General features: G+C 52.5%; 8 protein-coding genes and 1 non-coding gene across 9 annotated transcripts; 4 read left to right on the top strand and 5 right to left on the bottom strand.

The window, feature by feature from the left end:
- Positions 1–728: 728 nt before the first annotated feature.
- On the bottom strand, positions 729–4,410 carry QC764_701960 (uncharacterized protein; the record flags this gene model as incomplete). Its single annotated transcript, XM_062949858.1, has 4 exons — positions 3,348–4,410; positions 2,095–3,255; positions 1,969–2,034; positions 729–1,914 (listed from the first exon to the last, which is right to left on the bottom strand). The coding sequence occupies exons 2-4, from the start codon at positions 3,162–3,164 to the stop codon at positions 729–731; spliced, it is 2,322 nt and encodes a 773-aa protein (XP_062796102.1). The 5' UTR covers positions 3,165–3,255; positions 3,348–4,410.
- A 2,179-nt stretch (positions 4,411–6,589) lies between these two features.
- QC764_701970 (uncharacterized protein) lies at positions 6,590–8,405 on the top strand (the record flags this gene model as incomplete). Its single annotated transcript, XM_062949859.1, has 2 exons — positions 6,590–7,138; positions 7,680–8,405. Exons 1-2 carry the CDS (start codon positions 7,118–7,120, stop codon positions 8,403–8,405), a joined length of 747 nt encoding a protein of 248 aa, XP_062796101.1. The 5' UTR covers positions 6,590–7,117.
- A 3,431-nt stretch (positions 8,406–11,836) lies between these two features.
- QC764_0112810 lies at positions 11,837–11,909 on the bottom strand. The gene has a single exon. It is a non-coding gene; the product is annotated as a tRNA-Leu (tRNA).
- Positions 11,910–12,347: 438 nt separating this feature from the next.
- Positions 12,348–15,358, bottom strand: QC764_701975 (uncharacterized protein; the record flags this gene model as incomplete). Its single annotated transcript, XM_062949860.1, has 7 exons — positions 12,348–13,439; positions 13,492–14,327; positions 14,380–14,528; positions 14,580–14,675; positions 14,724–14,891; positions 14,947–15,019; positions 15,072–15,358. 7 exons carry the CDS (start codon positions 15,356–15,358, stop codon positions 13,240–13,242), a joined length of 1,809 nt encoding a protein of 602 aa, XP_062796100.1. The 3' UTR covers positions 12,348–13,239.
- Positions 15,359–16,528: 1,170 nt separating this feature from the next.
- Positions 16,529–20,417, top strand: QC764_701990 (uncharacterized protein; the record flags this gene model as incomplete). Its single annotated transcript, XM_062949862.1, has 2 exons — positions 16,529–19,164; positions 19,253–20,417. The coding sequence occupies exons 1-2, from the start codon at positions 18,833–18,835 to the stop codon at positions 20,415–20,417; spliced, it is 1,497 nt and encodes a 498-aa protein (XP_062796098.1). The 5' UTR covers positions 16,529–18,832.
- QC764_701980 (uncharacterized protein) lies at positions 16,753–18,143 on the bottom strand (the record flags this gene model as incomplete). Its single annotated transcript, XM_062949861.1, has 2 exons — positions 17,716–18,143; positions 16,753–17,653 (listed from the first exon to the last, which is right to left on the bottom strand). Exons 1-2 carry the CDS (start codon positions 17,802–17,804, stop codon positions 16,753–16,755), a joined length of 990 nt encoding a protein of 329 aa, XP_062796099.1. The 5' UTR covers positions 17,805–18,143.
- Positions 20,418–20,756: 339 nt separating the features above from the next.
- On the bottom strand, positions 20,757–22,267 carry QC764_702000 (uncharacterized protein; the record flags this gene model as incomplete). Its single annotated transcript, XM_062949863.1, has 2 exons — positions 20,757–21,772; positions 21,823–22,267. The coding sequence occupies 2 exons, from the start codon at positions 22,265–22,267 to the stop codon at positions 20,757–20,759; spliced, it is 1,461 nt and encodes a 486-aa protein (XP_062796097.1).
- Positions 22,268–23,114: 847 nt separating this feature from the next.
- THI6 (thiamine biosynthetic bifunctional enzyme) lies at positions 23,115–25,238 on the top strand (the record flags this gene model as incomplete). Its single annotated transcript, XM_062949864.1, has 4 exons — positions 23,115–23,773; positions 23,839–23,974; positions 24,024–24,417; positions 24,468–25,238. The coding sequence occupies exons 1-4, from the start codon at positions 23,485–23,487 to the stop codon at positions 25,236–25,238; spliced, it is 1,590 nt and encodes a 529-aa protein (XP_062796096.1). The 5' UTR covers positions 23,115–23,484.
- A 394-nt stretch (positions 25,239–25,632) lies between these two features.
- QC764_702020 (uncharacterized protein) lies at positions 25,633–26,671 on the top strand (the record flags this gene model as incomplete). The annotated part of the gene is made up of 4 exons (XM_062949865.1): positions 25,633–25,789; positions 25,854–25,869; positions 25,963–26,016; positions 26,074–26,671. The coding sequence occupies 4 exons, from the start codon at positions 25,633–25,635 to the stop codon at positions 26,588–26,590; spliced, it is 744 nt and encodes a 247-aa protein (XP_062796095.1). The 3' UTR covers positions 26,591–26,671.
- Between the last annotated feature and the right edge of the window lie 295 nt (positions 26,672–26,966).

Raw genomic sequence — 26,966 nt, 5'->3', positions numbered from 1 at the left:
CGTCGTCAAGGCGAGGTTGAATCCCATGTCTTGGCGTTGCCGGAACCAGACAGGGGTTGCCCCTGCCGTAAACTCCATTCTCTCTTGGCAAAAGTTGCCTTATGGAAGGATTCACCCATCTAACCAATGAGGTATTGATATAAATTCAAACTCGACATTCTGAACTGAAGGACCACCAGGAAGAAAACTCGGCAGATGATATCTTGTTTATTTATTTCCTTGTGTTCGTTTGTCAAACTAAACTATCCGTCATATCCTGCAGTGTACGGTATGACAAAGATATGCATAACTCTCTCTCTCCTGTTCAACGTATACAAAACCAAAAAGAAACAGAGTTGGGAATCTATACACCACTCAATGTCTGTTTTGTTGCCGTGTTTTTTGGGGGGATTGTTCCTTGATATATGTAGCTGTGAGCCTTGATGTATACCAATCCCCGATATCTTTGCCACCCCCTGTTCTTACATAAGTACATATATCCCATGACAACCAATCCATAAACCATATCACATAAACCCGTGATTTTAAGAGAGCGGAAATACCGTACCCGACGGACTAGAAAAAGAGGAGATCCTGCTACCCGCTAATCGCTACCCAAATGTTTATCAAAAGTGACAGAAAAGCCGCCCAGATAAACCAAAGAGAAAAAAAGAAGAAAATAAAATAAAACCCACAAATCTAGATGTGTTTCTAGATGGATTGAAAGAAAATACTAAAAGGAAATGACTTTAGATAGGAAAACCAAACTCCAAATCAGCCTCTAACTGGCTCGTCGAAGGAAATCCATAGTCAAGAAAAGGGTCCGTCAAGCTAGTATCAAGAAGATGGTGCTGAGTCTGCTCTTGCGAATGCTGCTCCTCATCATGACCGGTGCTCATAAACATATCCTTCATAAACGTATCATCAGTCGTCGTTGCCGTCGTCATGGAGTGGTGAGGGTGATGCATCATTGCTGACGTGGCCACCCCCGCAACGGTAGACAGGCCCAGCTCGGCGAGGCTGCCGCGTCTGCCTTCTGTTGCGTAGCCCGAGTCGGCATGAGACGTAGGCTGTTTCCTGGCGTTTTGGCTGCCGGAGCCATGAGCCGCATTTTGCTGGTCGTCATCAACATAGTCGAGAGACTTGACCGGTGGGCTTGGCGGGACGTGGTGGATGGTCGAACGGGATGTGGTGCTCAAGCCAGAATCTTGCCTCGACAGGCCCTTGTGGGCGCTCTCGACTTCTTCCAGAAAGCCCTGGACGTCAACATCCGTGGATTGAGAGTCCATGTGCTGCACGAGATTGTCCCGGTCCGAAAGTTTGCGTTGTTGATGAGCCAGGGCCGACCCCTTGTGAGCCTCTCGCGACATGGCTGCGAGGAGCATGTTGTCCCGAGCATCAAGAGACTGGGTCCTGGCGTTGTCGCAGACCTGCTGGGCGTACATGGCCTGTGTGACCTGGCCAAGTAGTTGACGATGCTTCTCCTGGAGTGCTTGATGCTCCTTTAGGAGCCTTTGGTGTTCCGTCATGGAGACAAATTCTCCATGAGTGGTTGGGTAGACCAAAGCCGGAGATGTCTCCGGAGCACAAGTGCTACCATCAACCTCTGGCGACTGTTCCAGCCCTCTCGACAGCCGATCCCAACCATCCTCCTCGCTTTCCCGAACCACGTCGAAAGTTGACTGTGTATGGACCGGCAGATCAACCAGGGGAGTGAAGCTGTTCAAAAGAACCCTCCACTTCTCTCGCTTCCCTTTAGAGACCTTCTCGCACGGATTTGAGACATGGTACTCGAATTCGGATCGGTCCGTAAATGTCAACCAGCACCAACGGCAAACACCAACTCTCGGATGACGAAAGTTCTCGTCTTGATCAAAGGATGAAATGAACCGATCGGTGACCTTGAAACGATGCGCCGGCCTGCTCAGATGTCGTCTACCCGCCAGTGTTAACGGAGTCTGGGACTATGCTGGACATGGGCTTACTCACACCAGAGTGGAAATATCCCTGTGAACTGTGTGGCATGGGGAATACGTCTCCTTCTGGTCTCTGTCACTTTTGAAACAGGATGTTAGCAGACGTTTTCTGCGTGCGGGACTGAAGCTCAACACATACTAGATAGTCGGGTGGGCAAATCGAAAGATATCCGGCATGCTCGTGTCGCTGAAATCCTCCACGGGCATTTGCCTTGCCTTCTTAGTTGGGCGGTGGCCGTCTTCATCGAAGCTGTCTCTGCGGTTGGGAGTGCTCTTGGCTGGACCGGAAGTTGCGCGGTGCGCTCTGGGATTTGAAGCTCCACGGGTTGCGTTGGTGGTAGGCTTCGACTCTTGTGATGACCCATCGACAGCCTCATATTTCCGTTTTGGTGGCGAAAAGAAGTCCATTGTCACGGTTGGAGACTCGACTTTGATCGCAGCCGCAATATCAAGGCAGGGCGTATCAGGGGTGCGATGAGATTCCGAGCCTGGAGGCGTTTGATAAGATGAAAGTCTTGGATCCAGAAGTCCGCTGCCGTAGAACTCTGAGCCCAGCGGCCTCTCGAGAGTATCGTTGCAGGAATCGATCACGGACTCGGCTTGCCGGACGCGAGTATTTGGGGAGTTCCATGGGAGGTAAGACTGGAATCCTTCCGGGTCCTGGAACCCAGAATAAGCCTCGTCGTCCTCCTCGCCAAAGGCATCTTCTTGCTGGTCGTCGTCGTAAAGAACGAAATCATGGCCACGTGGTGGTATTAATGGCGGCTGCGGTGAGATGGGACTTGGGCCAAAGTTCCGGACCCCAAGAGTGGCTTCATCGGTCTTCAGACGGTAGACGATATCGGACTGGCCTGTGGTCGGTAGTCGCTTGCCGTTTGACTTGCTCCTCACATACTTCCACTTGTGGGCTTTCTCCATGTGTTGTTTGCAGTTCGATTCCCGTTTCGACCGGTATGGGCATGGCTGATACAGGCACGCATAGGTTCTAGGAGATGGCGAGTGCTTGTCATTGACATGTCGTTCCAGCTCCTTGGCGGTTGGCCAGCCATGCTCGTGATACTTGCAGTTTGTGTACAGGCACTTGTATGGTCTGCTGTGGGACTTTGCGTGCTTGTTGAGATCACAGTGGCGGGCGAAGGACTTTTTGCAGTGGGAGCAGACATGTGGTGGTGTCGAGGCGACGCCGACGGCGTTAATCTGGGAGGCCATACCGGAAGATCGGAATAGCTTCAAGGACTTGCCAGTGCCAGGATAAGGATGTTATATAGTTAGACAAGTAGCTATGCAATACTCGACACAGCTACAGAATGATGGGTGGTCAGTCGAGGTCAAGCCAGGCTATTCATTACACTTGGGCAGCAGCATTGACAATGATGGAGGGGAGCAACTCACCAGTACCGGTCAAGTATGTAGATGGAAAGGCGAGAGGGAAGAGAAGAGAAAAAGAAAGAGGGTCGGTCTCGATCTCAAGACACTCAGGTGTAAAAAAGGATGACTCCAATTGCGGGGGAGGGGGAGGGGAAGGGGGAGGACGGGGAAGGGGGGAGTGGTCAGGTTATGCGGCGAAAGTAGGAATGAGGCGTCTGTGGGTGTGTAAGTCGCTAAAGTGTGGTCCGCGCTCAACGTCTAAGGAAACCTGCAGGCAGCCAACAGCCTTATGGGGATAGGATGGGGGTCACCCTGGGGAAGCCAGGCATCTGGGGCATTTATACCAAATGTACAAGACAGACGATGGAACCCTAGAACTGAGGACACCAAGTGGACGTCACCGGCTGCATGCAGCGGAAGGGAGGGAAGAGGGAGAATATGCTGTGAGGACAAGGATGCGGATAGCCACAGCCTCGTCGAGATGCATGTACGACCGCTCGATGCTTGTGCAGTTTTCCCTGTAGCCAAGCTACAGCCAACTGATGATAATGCCAGTTTCAATGTCAATCAGACATACCCAGCATACAGTGGAGAAATGACGACCGCCCTTCCCCGAGCAAGAGGGCGGCCGCCATTCATGTTTTGTCACAATGTCGATGAGCTTTTCTGCCTAGAAATGTCGTTGGTTTGTCCTGCATCCCACCATTCCGCTGCGCATTGAATGCGCAGCCGCTCTGCTGCAACGACTCATCGGCCGGTGGCCCCACTGTTTGTTTCCTGTTCGTCCCGTAGGGCTTTGGGGCTCCGGCAGGGCCCAGGCAAGGACCGCACCGTTGATTCGGTCTTTGGGCCCCCAGGAAGCCAAGAGGCCTCGTCGGCTGCACGGACCTTCACGCTTTGCATCCAATCACAGAGCATCAAATGCATCATACCGATCGTGGACCACTGAGATGTCTCCAAGCTCTTTGAGTCCTGCCCGGTTCCACTTGGACACTTTGAATTCGGCCCCCAACAACCAAACGTCCTCAATTGACTGTCTCCTGCTGCTTAGACAAATAGTGCTGACGCTGCAGTACGATGCGACTTTGAGAGAGGGATGCAGCTAGGAAGCACTGATCACTTCCTGTGATTCGTCGCTGGCGGTGCAATCAGTCAATTCATCCGCCTTGGATTTGGACCGTGTGAACCCGACAGCCACAGCCCAAAAGCGGCCGGTTTATGAGGCCGAGGCTGTGTTGAACAAGAGCCCCAATAAAATGCCGTGGGGTTTGGTGATGGTGGACGGTGAGTGGTCGGTTTTGTTGATGATTTCAGCCTGCCGAACTGCCTTGTGGTCTCCCAAGAAATTCAGCTGACTTGTGGGACATGCAGCTGCCCGCATTGGTGCACAAGTCGTGATTCTTGTCCCTCCCGGCGAAGAGCCGCTTCCGACCCAGTAACGGGTCCGGCCCCGGTCTCTCCTAAGTATCTTCCTTTTGCAAGCCCGACCGCCATTAGCACCGCCACACCGAGAATCCACACCGGGTCCGGAAAGCCTTCTCGGACGTTGCCGCTTTGCTGTGTCGGGATGATGAACACAGCTTGTCGCTGGTCACTGAATATGGTCCAGATCGCAATCGCTCCTGTTGGTCGTCCATTTGGTCTGCATCGCCTCGTTTGCTGTGAATCATCCCAGAAAGCCCCTCTGTCAGTCTCGGTGACGCCGTACTGTATAGTTGCCAATACTGTGAGCCCAAAATGCTTTATAAACAGATTGCTCTCTGCATTTTCCAGAGTGCCAATGCACCTGATCTTCACTTGAAGGACTGAGGTCGGCGCTCCTGAGGTGAGCTGATGACTGTATAAGAAGCCCAAAGAGAATCGATGACACGAAGTGCACTTGCACCTCTGCCGAAACAGCAACGAGAAAAAAGCCCAATGATGCCGGGGTCCGTATGTCGCACAGACTCAGTGGTAGACGAGGTCGAAGCATGAGTTCGGCCGACAAACTTTGATCCGCCATCGAGGGGGCCAACGAGCTTCCCCAAGTCTTTGCAACTGATATCCAGATCCGTGGAGGGGAGTTGGCCAGAAGATCCAGATGAAGGCTCCGGAAGCATGCTGGAATGTGTCATGTGCTGTCCCTTTCAGCCACTGGCTCTGCTCCAGTTCAGCTGGTCGTCAGGTATCGTCGTCTGCGAGGCGCAACAAGTCTCGAATCACTCCGTGGAGGTGAGACTGTGTCTCGAGCAACATCGAGTCGGTCAAGCTGCAATGGGATCGGTGCAGTGATCTGCACCAGCGGCCGCCACGATAGATATATCGGCAGCCGTGCTCATGCATGATGCACCCCGGCTGTCTCCTTTTGTGGGGAGAAAATGCGTGACCGCCGAGGTGTCTTTGACCGCTCGTCGACGACAAGGATGAGGGTTGCATTACTTGGTGATGTCTTGATTGTCTCGATGAAGCTTTTTTGCGGTGTAATGACAGAAATGGGGATTTTGAGATTCGATGGCTCTGACTGGGCGAAAGGGCCAAGTCCCAATCTTGAACTGCGAGCAAATCAGGAAAGGCTATTCCGCAACGATGTCGCCAGAATTGGCACACCACGAAATGACGCCCCAATGGCCGGGCCGAGACTGTTAATAGCTTGTTAGTCCAGTGCGTGCCCAGAGATATCGAAAACACAAAGTTGCATCTGGCAACGGCGTAAACGGCAGGAACGGCTGAACGGGTACGAAAAGCAAGGCACGAACGGTGATCTTGTCAAACCTTCCTCTGATGACTGAGAACCTTACGTCATCCTCCTTCTTCCGACTCTTCTTCTGACTCTCCGACTCCGGATCGATGTGGAAATATCACCACAAGATCTTCCTTCTGCAGCATCTTGAAACTGCTGATCCATTGAACAGCCACGACAACGGACGACGACAAGGCGATGGACTCAACTCCGGACACAAGGACGATGCATGAAATTCCCGGCTTCCAAGAGATCGTTCCACGAGTTTAAGCCTTCTCGGCAAGAAACAGGCGCGGAGAGCAGTGCGACCCAAGAGGAAAAGAGATCTTTTCCTGGCTGTGGCGTTCATCACAATTTCTGGCGGTGGGCGTTGGCTCAGAAATTGTGATCTCGCTTCTGTTTTGGCAGGGTCCTGGGATTGGTGTTGAAAAGAGACATCGAATCAAAAGCGCGCATCTCATGGTACCTGCATTAGCGTCTGGTTATATTCAAGCAGTCTACATACACTGCCTTTCAGACAGTGCCGCGTCTGTGCTGGCCGCTGTCAGCTGCCACTCATCGAAAATTCATGATCGAGCATTTTCGAGGTCTAAGGCCCTCCTGCAAGCACTTGGCCAGGCCATGTGTTGTTTCAATGCCACGAGATGGAGGGAGCATTGAGCATTGCCAGCACACAAAACAAACCACGTCGAGGAACACCTGGCAATCTAGCAAGCAAATACGCGCCCCGCAACGCACAGTAGCGCAGTGGGTGTGCTCCCGTCACGGCTCACCGCACGCGTCGTTGTTGGCGGCAGTTTTCTGGCCGACCGTTACAGCACGGGCGCACATGGGCAACGGGCACCCAGGTCCAGAAAATGCGGAGAGAGGCCGGCTTCTCCACCTTTTCCTCCACCGCCTCGACCGCTTGTTTTGTATCCGGTCCCATCCACTATCAGATCATGACCGGGTCTGCTAAAGGGAGTGCAGCAAACGGGGAATCTCTTGCGGTGAACTGGCCAGAGACGAAATTGGAAAACCCGGCGGAAGAGAGGCGCCGGTTAGCCAAATCAGAAGGGTTGCACTGGTCAAATTCATGAGCAGACCACAAGACATTGTAAGCGCCTCGCGTTGACCAGCGTTGGCCAACCCGGATTTCGAGAGCACAGCAGACCCCTGTCTCGGTGCTGTCTGGATAGGGGTAGCTGGCTTGTTACTCGGCGGGTCTCTTTCCGCAAAGGAGAAGGTCGGTCGCTGCAGTGCATCTCAGGGGGCATCTTCAGGGGACCACTGGGATCCGCAGCCACGGCGGGGATGCTGATGTTGCCTTCAATGTTCCCTCCACCGAGCCCCTGGATTAGCGTCCACCGAATTGGGCAGCCGGCGCTGACGGTAATTTCCCGCATGTTGTGCACCGCAAGTCGAGGTGCCCGGGGGATGGATATTTAACAATGACCGCCGTCCGCCGAACTTCTGTTTCTTTTCTCTTTCCTTCCTCAGCTCACACAGCCAATTGTCTCCAGCTCTTTGACTTCGGTCGTCCATTCTTTAACAACAACTCTTAAGCTCTATAGCTTTAGTCGGTCTTTACCAACCCCCTTCTACAACACTCACATTTATCCTCGTTTTTAACGAACCAACCCCCCCAAACCTTCAAGATGCGTTTCGCCGTTGCTGCCGTTGCCCTCGCTGGCGCTGCCATTGCCCAGGATGTTGCGGAGGAGGCTCACTCCACCGTCTACTCTACTGAGTACTACACCGTCACCTCCTGCGTCGCTGAGGTGACCGACTGCCCTGCCAGCGCCACCGTTGTCACCAGCTCCGTCTTCCCCATCACCACCTCTACCATCTACGCCACCTCGACCTACACCGTCACCGACTGCGCTGAGACCGTGACCGACTGCCCCGCTGATGCCACCCACGTCGTCACCGAGACCATCGCCGTCTCCACCACCGTCTGCCCCGTCACCGACGTCGAGCCCACCCCCATCGCCACCAGCTCGCACCACTACTCCAACACCACCGCTGTCGAGCACCCTCCCTACCCCACCTCCGGCCACGAGGAGCCCACCAAGCCCGCTCCCATCCCCACCTTCGTCACTGTTGCTCCTGAGTGCCCCGGCACCTCCATCAAGACCATCAGCACCTCTATCACCACGGTCATCCCCACCGTCATCTACGAGACCGTCGAGGTCCCCTGCCCCACTGGCGGCCCCGGTGCTCCCGGCGTCCCCGGCGTCCCTGCTCCCTCCGGCGCCGTTCCCTCCGGTGGCGTCCCCTCCGGCACCACTCCTCCCCAGCCTGTCTTCACCGCCGGTGCCTCCACCGTCGGTGGCAGCATTGCCCTCGCCGCCTTTGCCGGTGTCCTTGCTCTCCTTGCTTAGATTTGTTAAGTGAGAGAGTATTGTTATTTTTTTTGGGACATCACAGCAAGCAAGCAAAGCAAATTTCTTTTGTGGGAAAACAGGTGGATTGACAAGCGATAATGATGATACCACACCTATGTATTTAATCTTCTAATTGTATTTTTTGGCAGCGCTTTTTTGCTGTTTTCACTTGACAAGCTTTGGGCACAGTGAAGGCGCTGTCTTTTTCTACATAACGATATGGAAACATGACCTTAATGTGATTTGTTTTGAGAGTTGTGACGTTGGCTTTGACTTTGAGCAAATGCGCTGTTTCTTGCACTTTGAAGTGGTGTGTACCCCTGAATTGTGAGTTGTCTTCTGTGCCGCGCTGGTCAATTTCCACAGCAGGAGCGGATGTTGCTTTCGCACCCTCCTTCTATCGAATCCAGGGTTTGCAGTTCGCTAGGACGGCAGCCAATCACAGGTTGAGGATCACCAGAGCGCAATTTCCGGGGAATCCACCTGGATCCAACTCTGTGTGAATTGGAAAATCTGGGGCACATGTGGCGGGCCGCCGTGGGCGGTTGGATTGTGGGAACAGCAGAAGGACACGGTTCATCACACGGCAGCAGAGGAGGGAATTTTGGGGATTCAGGGTCCAAAGGGGAGGGGAGGAAGGATTGGTATTATCCAAGCGAGGAAGATGCGAGGAGGAGGAGGAGGAGGAGGAGGAGGAGGAGGAGGAGAGGATGGGTTGAGTTTGGCTTCGGATGACACTGACACTGACACTGACAGTTCGGACTGGCCATACAGATCTGTAGAGGCAGCTGTGACAAAGGTGGGAAGTCAATCCCCCAAAACGCCCACTCTGTCTCCTCTCTTACACAATTTTTGTGCGTCGTCACATCCTCTCCCCCGGTGGTTGTACCCCCTCCCAGCCCTTCTCGTGTGCTGTCGTCCAGATGCAACCCTCATCCTCTCACCGAGCAACATTCCCTCCACTCTGCCATCTCCATCGCCCTATCCCTCATCTGACGAAAGTCTAGACCTCAGTTCATCTGGATCAGTCGCCGATAACAAAAAAGCGGTCTGTTCACCTTCTTCAATGGTCCCGGATCTATTGCCCTTTGGTCTCGCATCATCCATCCAGCCCCGGCTGGCAAGCGGCCGGCAGTTGACGATAGCCAAGGTTCCTGGTATGTAAAGCACGCATTCTGAAACCGTTGAACGCCCTAAGTGGGGATGTGAGAGGTGGGTACTGGTGGAGGCCGGTTGAGGAACCGGGGTGAAACACGTCTTCCGGATGGGAGTCGGGGGTAGGCCGGCCGGAGGGGACCGGTGGGCTTCGGGGTTGGGTCCGGGGGAAACGGGGAGGTGGATAATAATGTTGGAGGTAAGTGATGATTTACAGGCATCACTGACAAAGATGTAGGTCAACATCTTGTGCTCATGTAACTTTTGCTCTTCTATCTTGAACTGGCCACTTTCCAAATTTGTCCGGCTGGCGCCCTGTTTGACAGCTGATGAGCAAATGGGGCATGGTGCAGTGCTTTTGATGTAGGAAGGCATGTTTTTGCTGCCTGTCAGCTCCAAATGTTGTCTGGTTCGTCATCGACAATTACCACGAGAGTCGGGACCCGTCATGTTGTTTGCTGCTGCTTATCTGGTTGAGCATTGCCCCGGTAATGATTATCAAGTCAGCGTTTTCATTGCTTTATCATCTTCGTGCTCCTGGACTGTGTAGCAATGTTTTTGATCTGCTCCTTTGATATTTTCCCCATTCCGTCTCAACAGGCCCACATAGCAATGACGCTACGTTCCTTCCTCTCCATATGCCATCTCCTTCCCAAACTCAACCCCCGATCTCTCTTGCCTAACGAGCAATTTCAGTCCCCGCCTTCTAGGTTCGTTATAATCCCATCCTCTTGCCTGTTTAACCGGCAACCAGAGAACAAACCCCAACTGGTGTAATTGGAAGCATGTGACAATTATCAATAACCCAGGGTACAGACCCTCCGTTTTCTTGATATCCGTCAGGTCTCACGTTTGAATCGTGAGGTTCGCAGCTATTTCCTCCTTCGGGTCCAAACTCACACAAAGAGTTGTCGTCTTCTCTCCTTCCGGGTTGTAGAGCAAAGGACGCGGCCCGGGGGTGGTGTATGGATACTGAGCAGAGGCGAGATGGAGTCCATCGAAGTAGCTGTTAGAGGGTTTCGCTTTTTGATATTCTTGTGGAAAATCTGGTTTTCTCGTGGAAAAGATATCTAACTCGACTTATTTTCGACACTGTTTCATGGAGAAGAGACATGTCACATCAGCATATCCAATACCTCTGGCAGAAGTGTTTACATTGAAAATAGTAAGCTGAGATGCAACACATAATAAAAGCAGGAATCGCGTCATCCATGCTGCTTCCGTCTATCGTCACTCTCTTCTAGTATTTTCAAGATCCTCTATTGCTGCCCACTTGCTCCCTCGTAGCTGCAAGGGGTTCTCAACTTTTTGCCATTTCTTTGCAATAGATTGAACTTGGTGTCTGCTTTGTTCTTTCCCAGATCTCTAGCACTGCTACTGCCTGCTCGCTCTTGCCTTTCCTTAATCTCTGCTCTCTTAGGCAGCTCTTGCCGTTCCTATTACCCCACTCTCCAGCTTTTTCTTCCGACAATAAGAAAACCTTGAACTGGTGTAATTGGAAGTATTTAGCGAGGCATTAGGTAGGAAGGCCAAAAGAGATACCTCCCTGTCCTGGGTGTTAGCTAGGTCCCCACGTTCGAATCGTGGGGTTTGCAGTTATTTCCCTCTTATTAGCCAAAAGTGCTATAAAAGGTTGCACTTCCACGATCACATACAGGCTTGCCCTCCTTACAAAACGGAGTATATATCTGGAGGTGCATTCTATCTTAGAAAAAAAAACTGAGCATGCATCTCAGACTCTGTCCCCTTAGAGGGTATAACAACAAAAACTTCGCTCGTGTCGAAACCGATTCCTCTACAAGAGAGGAAAAGCTAAAGCCGCAAATATGCTCTCAAAGAAAGAAAAAAACAGAAAGATGACGGTGGGGGTGCAGTGAGGTAGCTGCTTGGGGGTTCTCATTTTTTGACTTTTTTTATCTATCACATAGACGGCCATTATCCTTTTGTCCCAGGTCTTCACCCTTACCTCCTTAGCAATATGTATGTTGAAGATGCTATATGGCAAGGTGTATTCCCCTGTGTTATATTTCCCCATGCTTATTTTTTTCATCCTTCTCTTTTCCATGCTTCTTTTTCATGCTTCTGTTCCCTATATAGCACTTCCCCATACTACTTTTCCCCATACTGCTTTTTTCAGGCTTCTCCTTTTTATGCTACTGTTCCCTATGCTGCTCTTTTCATACTGCTCTTTCCTTATATACCATCCGATATCTGCCTGCCTGCTGCCTTATCGAGCGACTTTCCAACTACTCTCTCATCAACAAAGAAAACACTCCCGATTGGTGTAACGGTTAGCATGTCTGCCCCAAAGGCAGCGGTCCTGCGTTCGAGTCGCAGGGTTTGCAGCTGTCTCTCCTTTAGAGAGCAGGATCTTGAACATATCCAACGGGATCGTTGAAGATCTCGGGGAGCAAAGTCCCTCTGTTGACCTCCGTGTCGTTCTCGACCCACTGGCTACCCTGTATGGGGGAGGAAGGATGGCTGCATGGGAATTTCTCACATTCTTTTTTTATTTTTATTTTCTGATGATGTCTTTTTAAGTGCCTTTATTGTGGTGTGTCTCCATCGTCGTATGTCTCTATTGCTGTATGCCTTTACCGTCATCATACCCCATCACATACCTCCATCCCGTCATCAAGTATATGCTCCTCTTCAAGTACATTCTCATCGTCAAGTAAATCTTCTCATCAAATGCATTCTCATCGTCGGGGGGGTTCTGAACTTTTGACTATTGTCGTTACACAGACACACAACTGTCATCATTTTCATCTTTAATATTACCTCGTCAGTAAAATACATGTTGAAAATGTCCCATGCTGCTGCTTTCCATATTGCTCGCATTTTTGCCACCACTGGTGGTAGGTGAGGTGACATGTGGTTTTTGGGGGGAGTTGTTTCGTTGATAAGGAAGATGTGCCCCTGATCTTGACGTCCACTCAGTTCGACTCTGACTTGTAGTGAACTGACGACCTCTTCATGACTTCTTTTCACCTACCCACAAAAAACAAATTGGCACAACAAAAAAAGGAATCAATCTATGTTATATGGGAGTTAACCGTGCCTTAAAAGTAAGTTAGTAGGCTCTTTTGACTATATTTAAAGGCCTGACGATTGTCTTTCGAGGTGTACGGTCTACAATATTACTGTGTTTAACCTACTGTTGCTGTCTCAACTAAATTCTCGTGAGGGTGCTTTCTCTCCGACCCAGACATGCTCAACGAACCAATGCAACACGTCACCGAGAATCCGGAATAAGGCATCCGAGTTTCATTTCCCCCCACGCCCTATCGTGTAATCCCCCTCCCGGCTAGCAGCATGATGTGCATCACCCCGCAAGCCGTAACACAGCATCCCCCATCGGGTCACATCGTCCCATCAACATCCTTTTTTCTCCATTGTACCCAGTTCCACAACACGTGTTCTCGCAGGCAGCAACCTCATCTCTCTTCCTTGTTGGCATCCAGTCATCTCACCGAATCCTCCACAAGAGCAGGCAACCAACCATCTACCTTACCTACTTTTACACACACCGAACCACACCATTTTCCAATTCCCTATTCCACTCACACTTGGATAGTACATCGCCTTATACCAGCAGAAATTATATAATGTCCATGTGCAACTACCCACTTCCGACAACTATACACTTTGGAGAAAGAAAAAGCAAACCTGAAAGTTAAACACACCTCCCATACCTCTCCTGACACCCCAAAATCGCCAAACAAGCAATACTACTCGAGCTGCACCTCCCCGACGGCCCGCAGCAGGTCCCAAACTCGCTCCCCTCGCACGTCTGTTGGTTCTCTGGACCACAGAGACCATCTTCACTGATGGCGAGGCCGGGGGTGGAGGTTGGTCTGGTGGATGTTGTAGTTGCTGTTTCACAGTTAGCAACCGGAAACATGATCAAGATGGGTGGAAAACTCACAAGTGGTTCTGGTTCTCGTGGCAGATGTTGACGTGCTTCTTGATGTACTCGTGCTCGTGCTCCTCCTGGTGCTCGTGCTCGTGCTGCTAATCACATACCGCGTACTGACACTACTACGAGAGCTCGTGGTAGTACTCGTACTCCTCGCCGTGCTCGTGATAACAGACCGGGTACTGATGCTCGTGCGTGTGCTGGTTGCTGTGCTGGTGCTGCTGATGACATACCGGGTACTGATACTCGTCCGAGAAGAACTGCTGCTCACAGCAGGAGCATCACCATCGCACCTCCCCCACGCTGCCTGGCACCCGTTGCCCAACTGGCAGTACTCCTCGCCCACCCCGCAGAACCCAAAGGCGGAACAGCAGGCTCCCCATCTGGTCCCCGCGCATGTGATGCCGTTGCCGCAGGTACCATCTGTGCTTGCGCCCGTTCTTGTCGGGGCAACAGAGATTGTTGTTCTGGTGGGCACAGCTGCCGATGACGGTGATGATGAGGGTGACGACGAGGCCGGACCAGCACGGTACCAGTTTGATGGCGGATCGCCTAGGCATTCACCTACCGTGACGGCTCGGTAACCGTTGGAGAACAGAGAGGTGAGGATGTAGTCGGTGAGGTTGTAGACGATTTGCTGGTGGATGTCGTGCTCAATCTGGAGGAAGCTGTCTGTTTCTGGGTCGGAGCCTTCGATGGCGTCATCCCAGATGTTCTTGCTCGTCTGGATTGCGCGGGGGCTGTCGTTTAGGTAGCCGGCCGTGTCGAGGTTGAAGTAGATGGTGTGATAGCCGAGGGTGGAGAGGATGTTTTGACATTCCCGTTGGCAGATGGAATACGGCGGTCTGAAGTATCTGGTAAGTCTCGGGCGGTTGGGATGTCAGCATGGGAGCTCACCTCATGTAAGTAGGGAAGAATCCAAGAATCGAGTTGAGCGCAATCTCATTCCACACCATCTGGTTGGTGAACTGGGTGTTGGTCATTTGACTTGCGTTCTGGTGAGACCAAGTGTGGCTGGCAATTTGGTGGCCCTCGGCATGCATCCTCTGTTCATGTGTGAGTGACTACAAGAACTCGAACGCTGAAGGCATATTTACCTTGATTATGGCGGGATACGGCGTGGCAGGATCGTTGATCATGCCTTTACCGATATTCGTTCCGGTGAGGAAGAATGTTGCTTTGGCTCCATAGCTCTGTTCAAACGTCAGAGGCATATCCTGAATCCAAAAACAGGCACGTACCCTCAACTTATCTAACAGATCGTTTGTATAGAGGTATGGCCCGTCATCAAATGTTAGGGCAATATCTCCCGATGTGACGCAGTCGTAAATACCAGCTCCGCCATACAAGACGCTTCCAAGCTTTGGGCGAGCAACTCCGGAGGTATCCGGGCCACTTGGCTTTTTGTTCTGTGGCGTGTTAGTCTCGACAATATTCCTTCTTCATGACATGGTGATATTTTACCCCGTCGCAACCAGGGCCGTAGTTCAGCTGGCAATCAGGGGCAGAGCAATAGTCAATGCCTCTTCCACACCATCTGATATCCATGTCAGTATGTTTTGGCTTTTGTGAACAGACAAATGACATACCCTTCGGCCGAGCAACAGTAACCTGCCGCGCAGCTTCCACCACTGGCGCCACATTTGCCGCTGGTGTTTTCTTGTCGTTTGTCGGCGTGATGCTGAGACTTGGGGGATGGTGGGTGCCTTTTGATCACATTGGGCTGTTGGACACCCTGGGACCACCTACGGCGAGCTTCCATCTCAGAGAGGAACTTTCTCCCACCCAAAATCTTGGGAATATGTTGGCCTTCATGATCGCTGTGGGCTACTGCCAAACCCAGGTAGGCGGCAAGGATGGTAACAGAAAGCTTCATGGCTGGCGAGAGCTTTTGATCTACCTATATAGACAAGGAAACCCGCAAGAGAAAACACGAGAGGTCATGGAGCTTATATAGAGATTGACAACATGACACTTGTTGTATGAGGGACAAACTAGACAGTCGAGGCCTAGTTTTTAAGAATAGGGGCCAGAAAGGGCGAGGAAGCCATCTAGGACAGGCTGCTGTTCCCGTGGTGGCACTGGACCTTGCAGGCACATGCGGTAGGGTGACAAGCGAATATGAAATAAAAATATTGATGTAAGGCCATTAGAAAAGGTGGTCTTTGAAAACGATAAATGCCACCAAGCTGGGCACACCTTGTGAGCGCCATGATACCACACGGGTGGTATTCGTCAGGATGTGCGTATCATTCCTATTTGCGGAGCGCGGGAATTAAGAAGCCATGAGAACTTTTCATGATGTAGCCGGGAACTGTGTAGAAGGTATGATCGTCTCCGGCCCGGGTGGTAAACGAGGCCACCTCAAGGGTCTTCTGGAATAGACCACGAGACTGCCACTGGGGGATAAGTGAGTGGCAAATGCTGGAAAGGAGTTAGCAAATAAAAGTCAGAAACAAGACATGTCATTGCATGACATGTCTTTGATCAGACACAAAGAATTCCGACACAGCTCATAATCTGAGTTTGAACCTGATAGAACGTCCATCGAAAGCGAGCAAGAGTTGTGGGAGCACCGGAAGTATTCCCGGATGCCCTGAAGCTACCAGATGGATATCGGCCCAGGTGGTAGCGATCAGCCTCACGGGCAATGGTTGCTTTCCGGCAGATCTGGTTTCTTGGTCTTTCTTGGACAAAGCTTGTTGAATCGTACCGAGAGCTGACGCGGCAGAATGCTATAAATTTGGAGAATGGACGCCTGAAGTGGACGACAATCTCCATAGGGTATTTTGGCTGAAGTCGGGTCTACGACGGCCGTGGAGAATCGGAACGCGCGGCGGGTGAGGATTGCAGGTTGGACGTCAAGGTTGCTTCTCTAAATGTTGGAAATGCAAAAGGTATGAATTAGGTGGCATGGATTGGTTGAACTTGTAAAGTCAACTGGGCGGGTTCGGAGGAGTGTAAGAAATGTGTCGAAGGGATTGTGTGGATGGGATGGCGCATCGTGCCCCTCTTAGTCTCGAAATCGACCGATAAAAAGCTTAAATTCCTGTCGCCATCCCATACATCATGGGAACAGGCGAGTGGAATAATGTCAAAAGTGACCAATTCCGCTACTACCAGAACGCCGTTGCTGACCAAGACTACCTTTACGAAATTATATTGCCACAACGCCATGGTAACGTGCCAATGCATCCTGCCTTTTTACCTTCCCACCCCGTGTTCCATTTCCAACGTTGCCAGTCCTACCAAGCTCATGGAACGAACACCTCATTCGCGACCCGTCCCCTTATCCCCTGGACACCGCTGCCTCTCGAGCTTCATCTCCATGATCATGGTCAACTCTGGGCAATATTGAAATATCTTCTTCCTTTGCTCAGGCTGCTTCCAGACAGCATCAGCAATGTTGTTGCCACCATCACGAACATGGTAGCCCATGGCTCCCTCGCGGTAGACGTCTTCTACCGCCAGAGCCTCTTCAACACCCGACGCAACCTTGGCGCCCGGCAAGACATAGACGCGCTTTCCAAACCACTCGTCCTCGGGGTCGCTGTCGTTCAATCTGGCTTGGAAGCTGAGCACCCTCTTGATGGTTGACACACGTCGAAGTGACAGACCGCCATTGCCCGCAAAATGATCATCTGCCCTCCTCGGTGCGCCAACAAAGTCCCAATCCAGCCAGTCGTTCAAGCTGTCCTCGGAATTGGCGCACAAGATGCTGTCGGCCTCGTATTTTAACAAATATTCGACGCCCGGCAAGAACTCGTCGTAAAATCGGATATCCGTCAGTGTTCGAAACACTTTCTCCTTGGAGTCAATCTCCCAAGGCTCCGGCAGCACCATCAAGTCCAGCTTCCCGATGATTTGGCGGTGTTTGACGGCCGCCGACTCCTCCATGCCTGTTACACTACCTTTTGAGCCTATGAAGACAAAGCGCCATTCAGGGGGCACCACGTTCATCATGTACAAGATGTGCGGTACAAGATGCGGCAGTGGCCTTGGCTCGATTATGATGGCGACTTTGGACGCATTGTATGCCTCAGAAACCTCCACCGACGTGTCCCAGTCGACTTGGATGGATGGTAGCTTCAGGAGCGCATCGTTTAATCTCGCCTTGAACGTCTCCTGAATCACTGGCTTGTAGTGCGGAAACAGGGAGGCAAACCACCAGCTAAATGGACCGGATTAGCAGGTTGCTCAGGTTTGGCAATTTGAATGTTGGGATAAGCTCACGTCAATGCCAGGGAAACCAGCAGGAAGACCTTGGTTCGCGTAATGGTGAATGGGCCAGGAAACGCGCCTGATGTCGGCGATGTCGCCATGGTGAAAATGTGATGTCGTCGCTGGAAGTCTGGGGCCGGCGGTGGAGAAATCCTAGGTCATGATGGGATGGGAGATATGATCACGACAGTACCGACAACGGACTCACTGGTTCATTACAGCGAGGTGTGTCAGATGCGAAGGGGAATTGAAGAAATTCCAAACGAACCGAGATGCAGGCTGACAGACAGGGAGAGGCAAGAAGTGGGATGCAGGTACCTTGATGGTACATTCCGGGGGGGGACCAACCACTCACACGCTGCTGGTGGTCTTCCCCGACTTCGACTTTCGGAATTGCACCATCAGCCCTCTGAAAGCCCGAATTGGTGCCATTAATAAGGGATCCTGCAGATCATCCCCAGCACTGATGACGGGAGGACAGCGCCTCTTCATTTATGAATGCAGTCTTGGCAGGTCAGACCGCATTCCTGGGTCAAGTCTAGCTGGAAAAGGCTAAGTCATTAATGGATTGTTTTCCTCAATGACAATGATGAAATCGCCGACGGCTTTTTTCTCACCAACTGAGCATTGTGGTACAAAAGCAGAACCGAATTGGCATCGGACCGGAGTGCTCGGGTTGCCAGAAATGACATCTGGTCGCGCATCGATAGCCCGTCGACCACGAAGCAATCAAAGCTGCGCCGCTCTGCATCAACTGCACCTGGGCTCTCGTCAGCCATTCCAGATTGGGTCTGAAAGCGGGAGAGCCCTCAAAAGTACCAACCAAGTACCGCTCACCAGGCTCTCAGCTGAACAGAAGGATCGCAGGGAGGGGCGAAGGGGGCGATCACATCCCCTTTTTTTTCCCCTTGTAATCAGATACTCTGCAGTAGATAGCGCGTGTCAGACATTGCATTACTGCTTCTCTCCCTCCGACTGACGAGAGATCTGTCTACACCACGCAGCAGCATCATCATCATCACCACGTACGGGCTGACGACCATCTTTCCGCCGAGATGCTATAGCGCGATCGGCTTACTGAGGGTCCTCTCCACTGCTACGGTGCCTTGAGAGCCGCCAACAGCGAACAATGGACAAGCTTGCGCAGACCCTGGAGCGGGTACGCGACTTTGCTTCAAATTCAAGTGGCGGCCCGCGCATGGTTAGGTTTAGAGAATCCACCGCCGAAGCGGTATCATTTCTCGACAACCACACTCCTCGCGCGGGGAGCGTCAGAGAGTCCGCCTCCGGGGCGGTATCCTATCTCAACAAACACTTTGCAGAGAAGAGAACGGCGTTCGGGGAGGTGAATTTCAGCGAGAAAGTAGTCATGTCATGGCAAAAGGGGAAGCTGCTAGGGAGCGCGCTGTGGGGGAGGACGAGCAGGCGGATGCGATTGATGGGAGGAGTGTTTGTTTTCTTGTAAGTGCAGCGCAATCCGTTCAGTATCACCACCATCACCACCACCACCAGAAATTCTACTCTAACACCACCACCACCACCATCACAGAGCCCTCGCAACCTACCTCTCCCACCTAGCCATCGAATCCTCCCTCATCACCCTCCCCTCCATCACCCTCACCAACCAAAAACATCACTACCAAGTCCAGGCAAGCCGCTACAACGCCTCCAAGGTCGCCCTCCTAATCGAAAACCGCCCCGACCCCATCCTCGCCCCCCTCATGCTCCACTTCATGGGCGTGGTTCCCCCCGACTGGCGCTTCCGCTTCATGGGCTCGTACGAATCCGTAGCCCACATCAACAAATCCTCCGCCATCCGCTCCCAGGTCGCCGCGGGGAAGCTAGACCTGACTTACATCCCCTCCAACATGACGACGGGATCCCAGGAGGAGATCTCCCGATTCTTGACCAACCGCTGGTTATACGAAGTGGTCCTCCAACCAGCCGAATGGCTGCTCGTCTTCCAGACCGACTCCATCCTCTGCGCAAACTCACGAAGGAATCTAAACGAATTCTTGGAATACGACTGGGTGGGTGCGCCCTGGTCGCCGAATGCTCGGTACGGTGGTAACGGCGGGCTCTCACTTCGCCGTGTGAGCGCCATTGTCGAAGTCCTAAAACACCAAACGCGAAAAGACGGCTCCGAGCCGGAGGATGTCTGGCTTTCTGACAGGCTGGGCCACCGGATCGGGAATATGATGGCCAACGGCAGCGTGTCGAGTGCCTTTTCTGGGGAGCAGCATTCGGGGGAAAAGGTTGATATCAACAACCCTGACCCTGCCTTGACTGCGCCGGCGCCGTTGCTGCCGGATGAGGAGCTGCCGTCTAACGGGACGTTCCCTGTAAATGGTACCGCGGGGGACCCGGTGAAGCCTTATACTGAGGGGGTGGATGACTGGCGACATGGGTTTTATGAGCCGATGGGGTATCATACTGGGGGAGGGGGGAAGTATCTACATAGCAAGGTGTGGGGGACGCCGGAGTTGAGGAAGCATATTTGGGATTATTGTCCCGAGGTGAAGATGACGTTGAAGATGGATGCGGCCAAGTTTATGCCGGGGAATTGTAACCCGAGGTGGAAGAGGGGGGAGTATTTGGAGAATGGGGAGCAGGTGGATGTGGAGGAAGAGGGGGAGGGGGATGAGTGGGTGATGGATACGGAGGTGATTGATGGGAGGGAGTATCCTATTTTGAGGGGGTTGACGGCTTTTTAGGAGGTTGGGATGGCGTGTTTTGGTTTGGCGTTGGGGGTTTGTTTTGATACATGGGAATTTACAAAACCGTGAACGGTGCAACATTTTGGATATTTGCCGGGAAAAGAATGCTGTTAAACTCTACCGTGGAGCTGTCTCATGACCTGACAATCATTGTGGCTTCCTGCTTGTGTGACGTAGAAGTCGGTCGCCCTGGCACCACCATAGGAGGATGCAGCCGGCCGAAAGGGTTGACCAGGTCTTCAACCGCAGCCAGGGATTTATCTGCTCAGCATAATGTGAGATATACGCTTCATCTACCCCCTTCTCAAAAATCAAAACCTCTCCATCACGTCCACCTCACGACTTCCTCGCCCCAGGCAGTATAAAAAAAGTAGTTATACTCCTCGCAGCCACCTGCCCACTCACCGTCCCGTCCGGCCCCAACGTCGCCGGCGTGCTCGCCGCATTCCTAGTATTATCCGACACAAAAGCCTGCGCATAAATCGGCGTCCCCCCTCCACTAACCCGAACACTCACATTCACCGCACTCCCCGTGGTAGAAATCACCACGACAGCAATCGTCCCATCCTCGTTCCTAAACGCCGCCGTCCTCACCCCGCTACCCCCCGACGTACCAACCCTGACCGCCCCCGGCCGGACATACCTGCTCCAGTTGGCAAACGCCCAGAGCCTTTTTGAGACTTCATAAGTGTTTGTCCTGTTGTCCACCCGGATGATCTTTTCGTTGGTGTTGGGGTTGGGCCACTGAACCCCCTCCCAGTAGAGGTACCCCGACGCGTTGTAGCTCACGACCGCAGAATATACGTTATTCGCCCAGGTCAAGCCCTCCCCTGCACCGCCGTTGCTGTACCAAGACGTCGTCCACTGCCCATTCAAATCACATTGCTCAGAAAACCAAACAGGGTTCCGACTATTCATCGGGCTTGACGGTCCACCAGTATAAGTGTGACTCGTCACAGTCTTGAGCCTTCCTTCTTGCCCTTGAGAGCGAATCGAGTTGATCATGTTGACGGCGCTGCCCCAGCCCATCGTCTCGCAGCAGGCGATGCCGAGTTGGCTGGTCAGGTTGGCGGCTTCGAGGGTTGGGTAGAGGATCTTGATGAAGTCGGCTGCTTGGTTCCCGTCTGATCTCATGCTCGCGTAGCTGGCGGTGTAGTCTGGCTCGTTGAGGAAGCCGAGGTGGGTGATGGGGACGCCCTCCTGAGCATAAAACTTGATGTAAGCTACCAGGTAGTCGGCGTAGGCCTGTCGCCAGTCTCCGGATGAGCATGATGCTCCCGAGACCCCACAGAGGGTGCCGCCGTTGGCGTCGTTGTTGTTTGTTTTCATGTAGCCTGGGGCTGACCAGGCGTCTGGGAAAGCGTTAGAGACCGCGGGAAGGGGGGATTAGGGGTGTGCTTGCTGGCGTAGATCTGCTTCACGCCGTATTGCTGGACGGCTTGTTGGGATACCCAGAGCTGGCCACTGTCTTTGCCGTCCCAGACATACTGGGGCGTAGCTCTTGGGCCCCCCGGATTGCGAGGGGCGATGGTGTTCATGAAGTCGGAGTTGCTGTTGGGTGTGGAGCCAATGCCATTGCGGAGGATGGTGAAGCCTGCTCCGGTGGTGCGGTTGAACAGGAGGTCGAGGAGCTCTTTTTGCTTGGTCTTGTCAGACATGTTCGTGATGAGATTGGCGCGCTGGAAGGCGAGACTGAAGCCGAAGCCATCCATTTTCTGAAAAGTGCGGGTGAGGTCGACGGTGATGGTGGAGGACTGCTGGCGGGGACCGAGGGTGGTTGTGCCAGGGGCAGCAGCGGCGCCCGTGATGGCAGCCGCTGCTGTGAGGAATGTTCCGGCGAGGCGCATCTTGGCTGGGCTTTGGGGGGGGAGATGGTGGGTGTGGTAACTAGGATCGTCGTCTCTGGGGGGGAAGGGGATTCTTTACGGTTTTATACATGATGCATGTGTTTGCCATGTGCTCCGAATTTTGTTCTCTTTTGAGCCCCCCCTCTCATCGTGGTGCGTTTCTGGGGAAGTCGATATTACCTTGTATAAGGCATATTAATTGCCCGTCTTCCGGCATGCTGTACTATGAGCACCCATCTGTGCTATGAATTCTTGACATATGACATGATGAAGCTGTGTTCTTCAGTGGTCTGTATTAGCCAGAGTTGCTAGTGGTGTCTCTCTCAGATACAGCCTAACATTGCAATGGCTTTTCTACCAACCTGGAATTCAGCTGCTCCAACAGCCAACACCACCAAACTCACGATCTTTCAGCTTGGAGTTCCCCATCATATCTCGATATGATCCAACATCTTGGCTGGCACGCTCTCCGCAGGACTCTTAGAGTGCCATGCCATGTAGTAAGTTGTTCATGACCCAAGAAGCGGTTAAATTCATTTTCTTCGCCCACGAAGGAGGGCAACTCCCTCCCCATCCCCCGAGTTTAACCAGGTACTACCCACGGTTGCCAAGTTGGAAGGCACGAGGGCAGGAATCTCTAAAAAGAGTCAACGTCCAAAATAAATGCCCAAGGCGGCAATGGACGCCTCTCGGAATTAAAACTGCGGGGTGCATCAGTGCACTTTCGTCCGGCCTCGTGGGCATAAATGACTTGACGTATCCTGTTGCATGGTTACATATCCAGAGTACCCGTCCGTCCGGGTGTGTGGGAACGGGCGTAGAGTGACAAGGTCGAAAAGGGGTAGTGACATCTTGGAAAAGGGGAACTACATCCGGCATATGCAACCCTAACCCTTGAACGAGCCTTGAGGAAGAGAGTGGAAAATGCTTGATAGGAAGTAAAAGACGCTGAACTGTGAGAGATTTGATGATGATTCTCCAGCAAAATTAGCAAAGAACCTTTAAGGAGCTGTATTGTCAACTGCAATGCCGTGACTACCCCCGCCAAGCCGTCTCGGAAAGAGCCAGATGTGACGCCACTTGAAGCGCTCTCTTTCTCTCTCAAGGCTCAAAAGTTTGACCCCACTCAGTTGGTCACTTACTCACTCACTCACATCCCCAACCGCTCATCTCAGCCCGATAATCTCACAACTGTCATCCAATCTTTTGCTTTCACGATGCCGAAACCACACGTCGACTACCACCTTTACTTGGTAACTGACTCCACACCCGCCGTGCTCAAGGACCCATCCCGGTTTTTTGATGTCGTTGAGCAAGCCCTCCGTGGAGGGGTGAGCCTCGTTCAGCTTCGCGAAAAGACGGCCGACACGGGCGAGTTGGTGTCTATAGCGAAGAGGCTGCATGAGTTGACCAAGAAGTATAATGTGCCTCTTTTGATCAATGATAGGGTGGATGTCGCGCTGGCGGTGGGGTGTGAGGGTGTGCATATCGGGCAGGATGATGTGGGTGAGTTCTTTGAGGCGATATCCTTCTCATCTATTCGGTTGCTGACTTCGGAATGACAAACACAGATTTGGAGACGGCCAGGAAATTACTCGGTGACGACAAGATCATCGGAGTAACCGTCAGCAATGTGGAAGAGGCCCTCATCGCCTGCAAAAACGGAGCCGACTACTTGGGTATTGGCACCGTATACGCCACTCCGACGTGAGTAGCCTCCTCTTCGACTTGATGGTAGAATACTGACAAAATAAAGGAAAACAAATGCCAAGGCCATCATCGGTGCCGCCGGAGTTCGTGAGATCCTCGCCGCCATGGAGACGGCCGGCTACTACGACAAGGTCAGAACCGTCTGTATCGGCGGTCTCAACAAATACAACATCGCGCGTATTATGTACCAGAGCCGGCATGTTGATGGCAAGCCAGGGTGGCTCACCTTGAATGGTGTGGCTGTTGTCAGCGCCATCATGTCTGCCGATGACCCTGAGGAGGCAAGCAAAGAGCTTCTGACGCTGGTCAAATCATCCGACAAGTTCAGGGGTAGCAGTCTGATGGGGGCTAGAGCGAGTAAGGGGGTGTTGGAGGTGGCGGGGGAAATCATCAAGAAGGTGCATGAGGCCAAGCCATTGACGCACAATATGACGAATTTGGTATGTTTCCAAGCACATTCTGAGGGGAGATGATACTGACGAAGGGGCAGGTGGTACAAAACTTTGCTGCAAATGTCGCTCTGGCAGTCGGTGGCTCACCCATCATGGCTAATTACGGCGAGGAGGCTGCCGATTTGTCCAAGTTGGGAGGTTCGCTGGTGGTCAACATGGGCACCGTCACCCCCGAGGGGCTGCTGAACTACTACAAGGCGCTCCAGGCTTACAATGTGGCCGTTCAGCCGGTTGTTTTTGATCCTGTTGGTGCAGGGGCAACTTCAGTTAGGAGGGAGGCCGTCAGATCCATCCTCGCCAACGGCTACCTCGACGTCATCAAGGGCAACGAAGGCGAGATCAAGACGGTCTGGGGCGCGGTGGACGGCGAGCAACAAAAAGGCGTCGACAGCGTCGACAGTCTCACACCCGAAAACAAACTCGACCTTGTTGTGAAGTTGGCCAGGAGGGAACAGAGCGTGGTAGTGATGACTGGAAAGACGGACTACATCAGTGATGGATATTCGGCTGTTACTGTCGCCAATGGACACGAATATCTGGGTCTTGTCACGGGAACGGGGTGCACACTTGGGACGGCGATCTCAGTGGCCTTGGCTGTGCACCATAAAGAGGACAAGCTATGGGCTGTGGTCACGGCGATGCTGCATTTCGAGATTGCGGCCGAGATTGCCGCTGAGAGGGAGGACGTCAAGGGGCCTGGGACCTTCATCTCGGCCTTCCTGGACGAATTGTACAATATCCGGACTGCCACTGTGAGTGGGGACATGAAGTGGTTGGAGAGGGCCAAGGTGACGGTTACGGACCTTTAACCGCAGGGCCAGCATGTAGATAATGGCTCCATTCAGGGGCTAAACATAACCCTAACCCGGTGACATTCTACAAGTCGACTTACACGTTGATGAGATCTCTAAAGCCCTTCATGAAGTTACCCCCACTTAACATTTCCACATGTCACCAATTTTGAGATCGCCACCTCTTTTTATGCGGGGAAGGAAGGCAACCGGCATTGTCCCACCCCCGGAATCGTTTACCCCAACGTGCGTGCGTGTTAGTGTTGCGCCGCCGGCCGCGGCCGTCCCGCATGCTCGGCGTCGGTTCCGTTGCCCCGCTCTTTCTTAATCCTGTCATCGATCCGATGCTCCCTTTTTTATTTCTTTCATGGCTGGACAATTGAGTCATCATATTTTCTGATCTCATGATAATATGAGCTTGCGAGTTTGCTTCAAACCGACAATTACATCGACACTCGGGAGACAATTTACACCTTTAGCTTCAATCATCTCAACTCAGGCGAGATCGTATTCTATACTCAACAGGGCGACCATGTCTTCTCCTGCTCCGGCGCCGCAGAGGCGGTTTGGTATGTTTTACTCTTGAGACCCGTCATGAGGGAGCGTGTTGCTGATGATGATGGATTGATGTAGAAAACCCAGCTGTTTTGTATGTTAATTGCACATTACTCTCCCACCTCATCTCTCATGAACATGGCTATCGCCCACCCAGTTCTCACAATCGACTAACTCACCACAATAGCGTCTGCGACATCCAAGAGAAATTCCGCCCTGCCATCCACGAGTTCGACAAAGTGTAGGCACCCCCTTCATCTAGTTATGTAGCAAGTGATACTTACACCCCCCACAATAGAATCTCCACAACCTCCAAACTCCTCCGCGCCTCCACCGTCCTTTCCCTCCCCGTCTTCGTCACCACCCAAAACCGGTCCCGCCTGGGCGACACCGTCGCCGAGCTCAAACCCCACCTCGCCCGCACAACCGTCAAGGCCGATATCGACAAAACCCGCTTCAGCATGTTCATCCCCCCCATCCTCTCCGACCCCGTCTTCTCCTCCCCCGCCCAGGTCGCCATCGTGGGCATCGAGTCCCACATCTGCGTCACTCAAACTGCGCTCGACCTGTTAGCGGCAGGACATAAAGTCTACGTCCTGGCAGACGGCGTCAGCTCGACAAACAAGGAAGAGGTCCCCATCGCGCTTGCGAGGCTGAGGCAGGCCGGGGCGGTGGTCACGAGCAGTGAGAGCTGGATTTACGAGCTGATGGGGGATGCGGCTGTGCCGGAGTTCAAGGGGATTGTGAACCTGGTCAAGGACACGGGGAAGGAGACTAAGGGGGCGTTGGGGGGGTTGGTGGGGAGTAAGATTTGATTTTTCTTTTTGATTTTGACAGAAGCTATATATAGTTGGGTAAATAAGCGCGTAGATGAAAGCAATATATCAACGCATGAGGTTGTTTGCCTCTCTCTCTCTCTCTCTCTCTCTCTCTTTCTTTCTCTCTTTTTATTTTTTTATTTTATTTTTTTACAAGTGCCAGATGTTTTGCTTTGAACGTGTCAAGGCTTGGACTATCAGTCTCTGAAGGCTTCTTCGCTGGGGCTTGGGGTGGTGCTATCGATCGATCAGGTAAAGTATGATAAGTAACGCACGTAGCTGTTTGTGAAAACAGTGTTGTAACCAACTGCAGTGGTTCCTCTCGACCTGGCCGTCGTTCGAGTAGATATGCTGTTGGGGGTGTGGAAAATGA

This window comes from Podospora pseudoanserina (genome assembly GCF_035222485.1).
Source record: "Podospora pseudoanserina strain CBS 124.78 chromosome 7 map unlocalized CBS124.78p_7.2, whole genome shotgun sequence".
NCBI lineage: Eukaryota > Fungi > Ascomycota > Sordariomycetes > Sordariales > Podosporaceae > Podospora > Podospora pseudoanserina.
The sequence above is the reverse complement of the archived record's forward strand: the minus strand, read 5'-3'. Positions and strand labels throughout refer to the sequence as shown.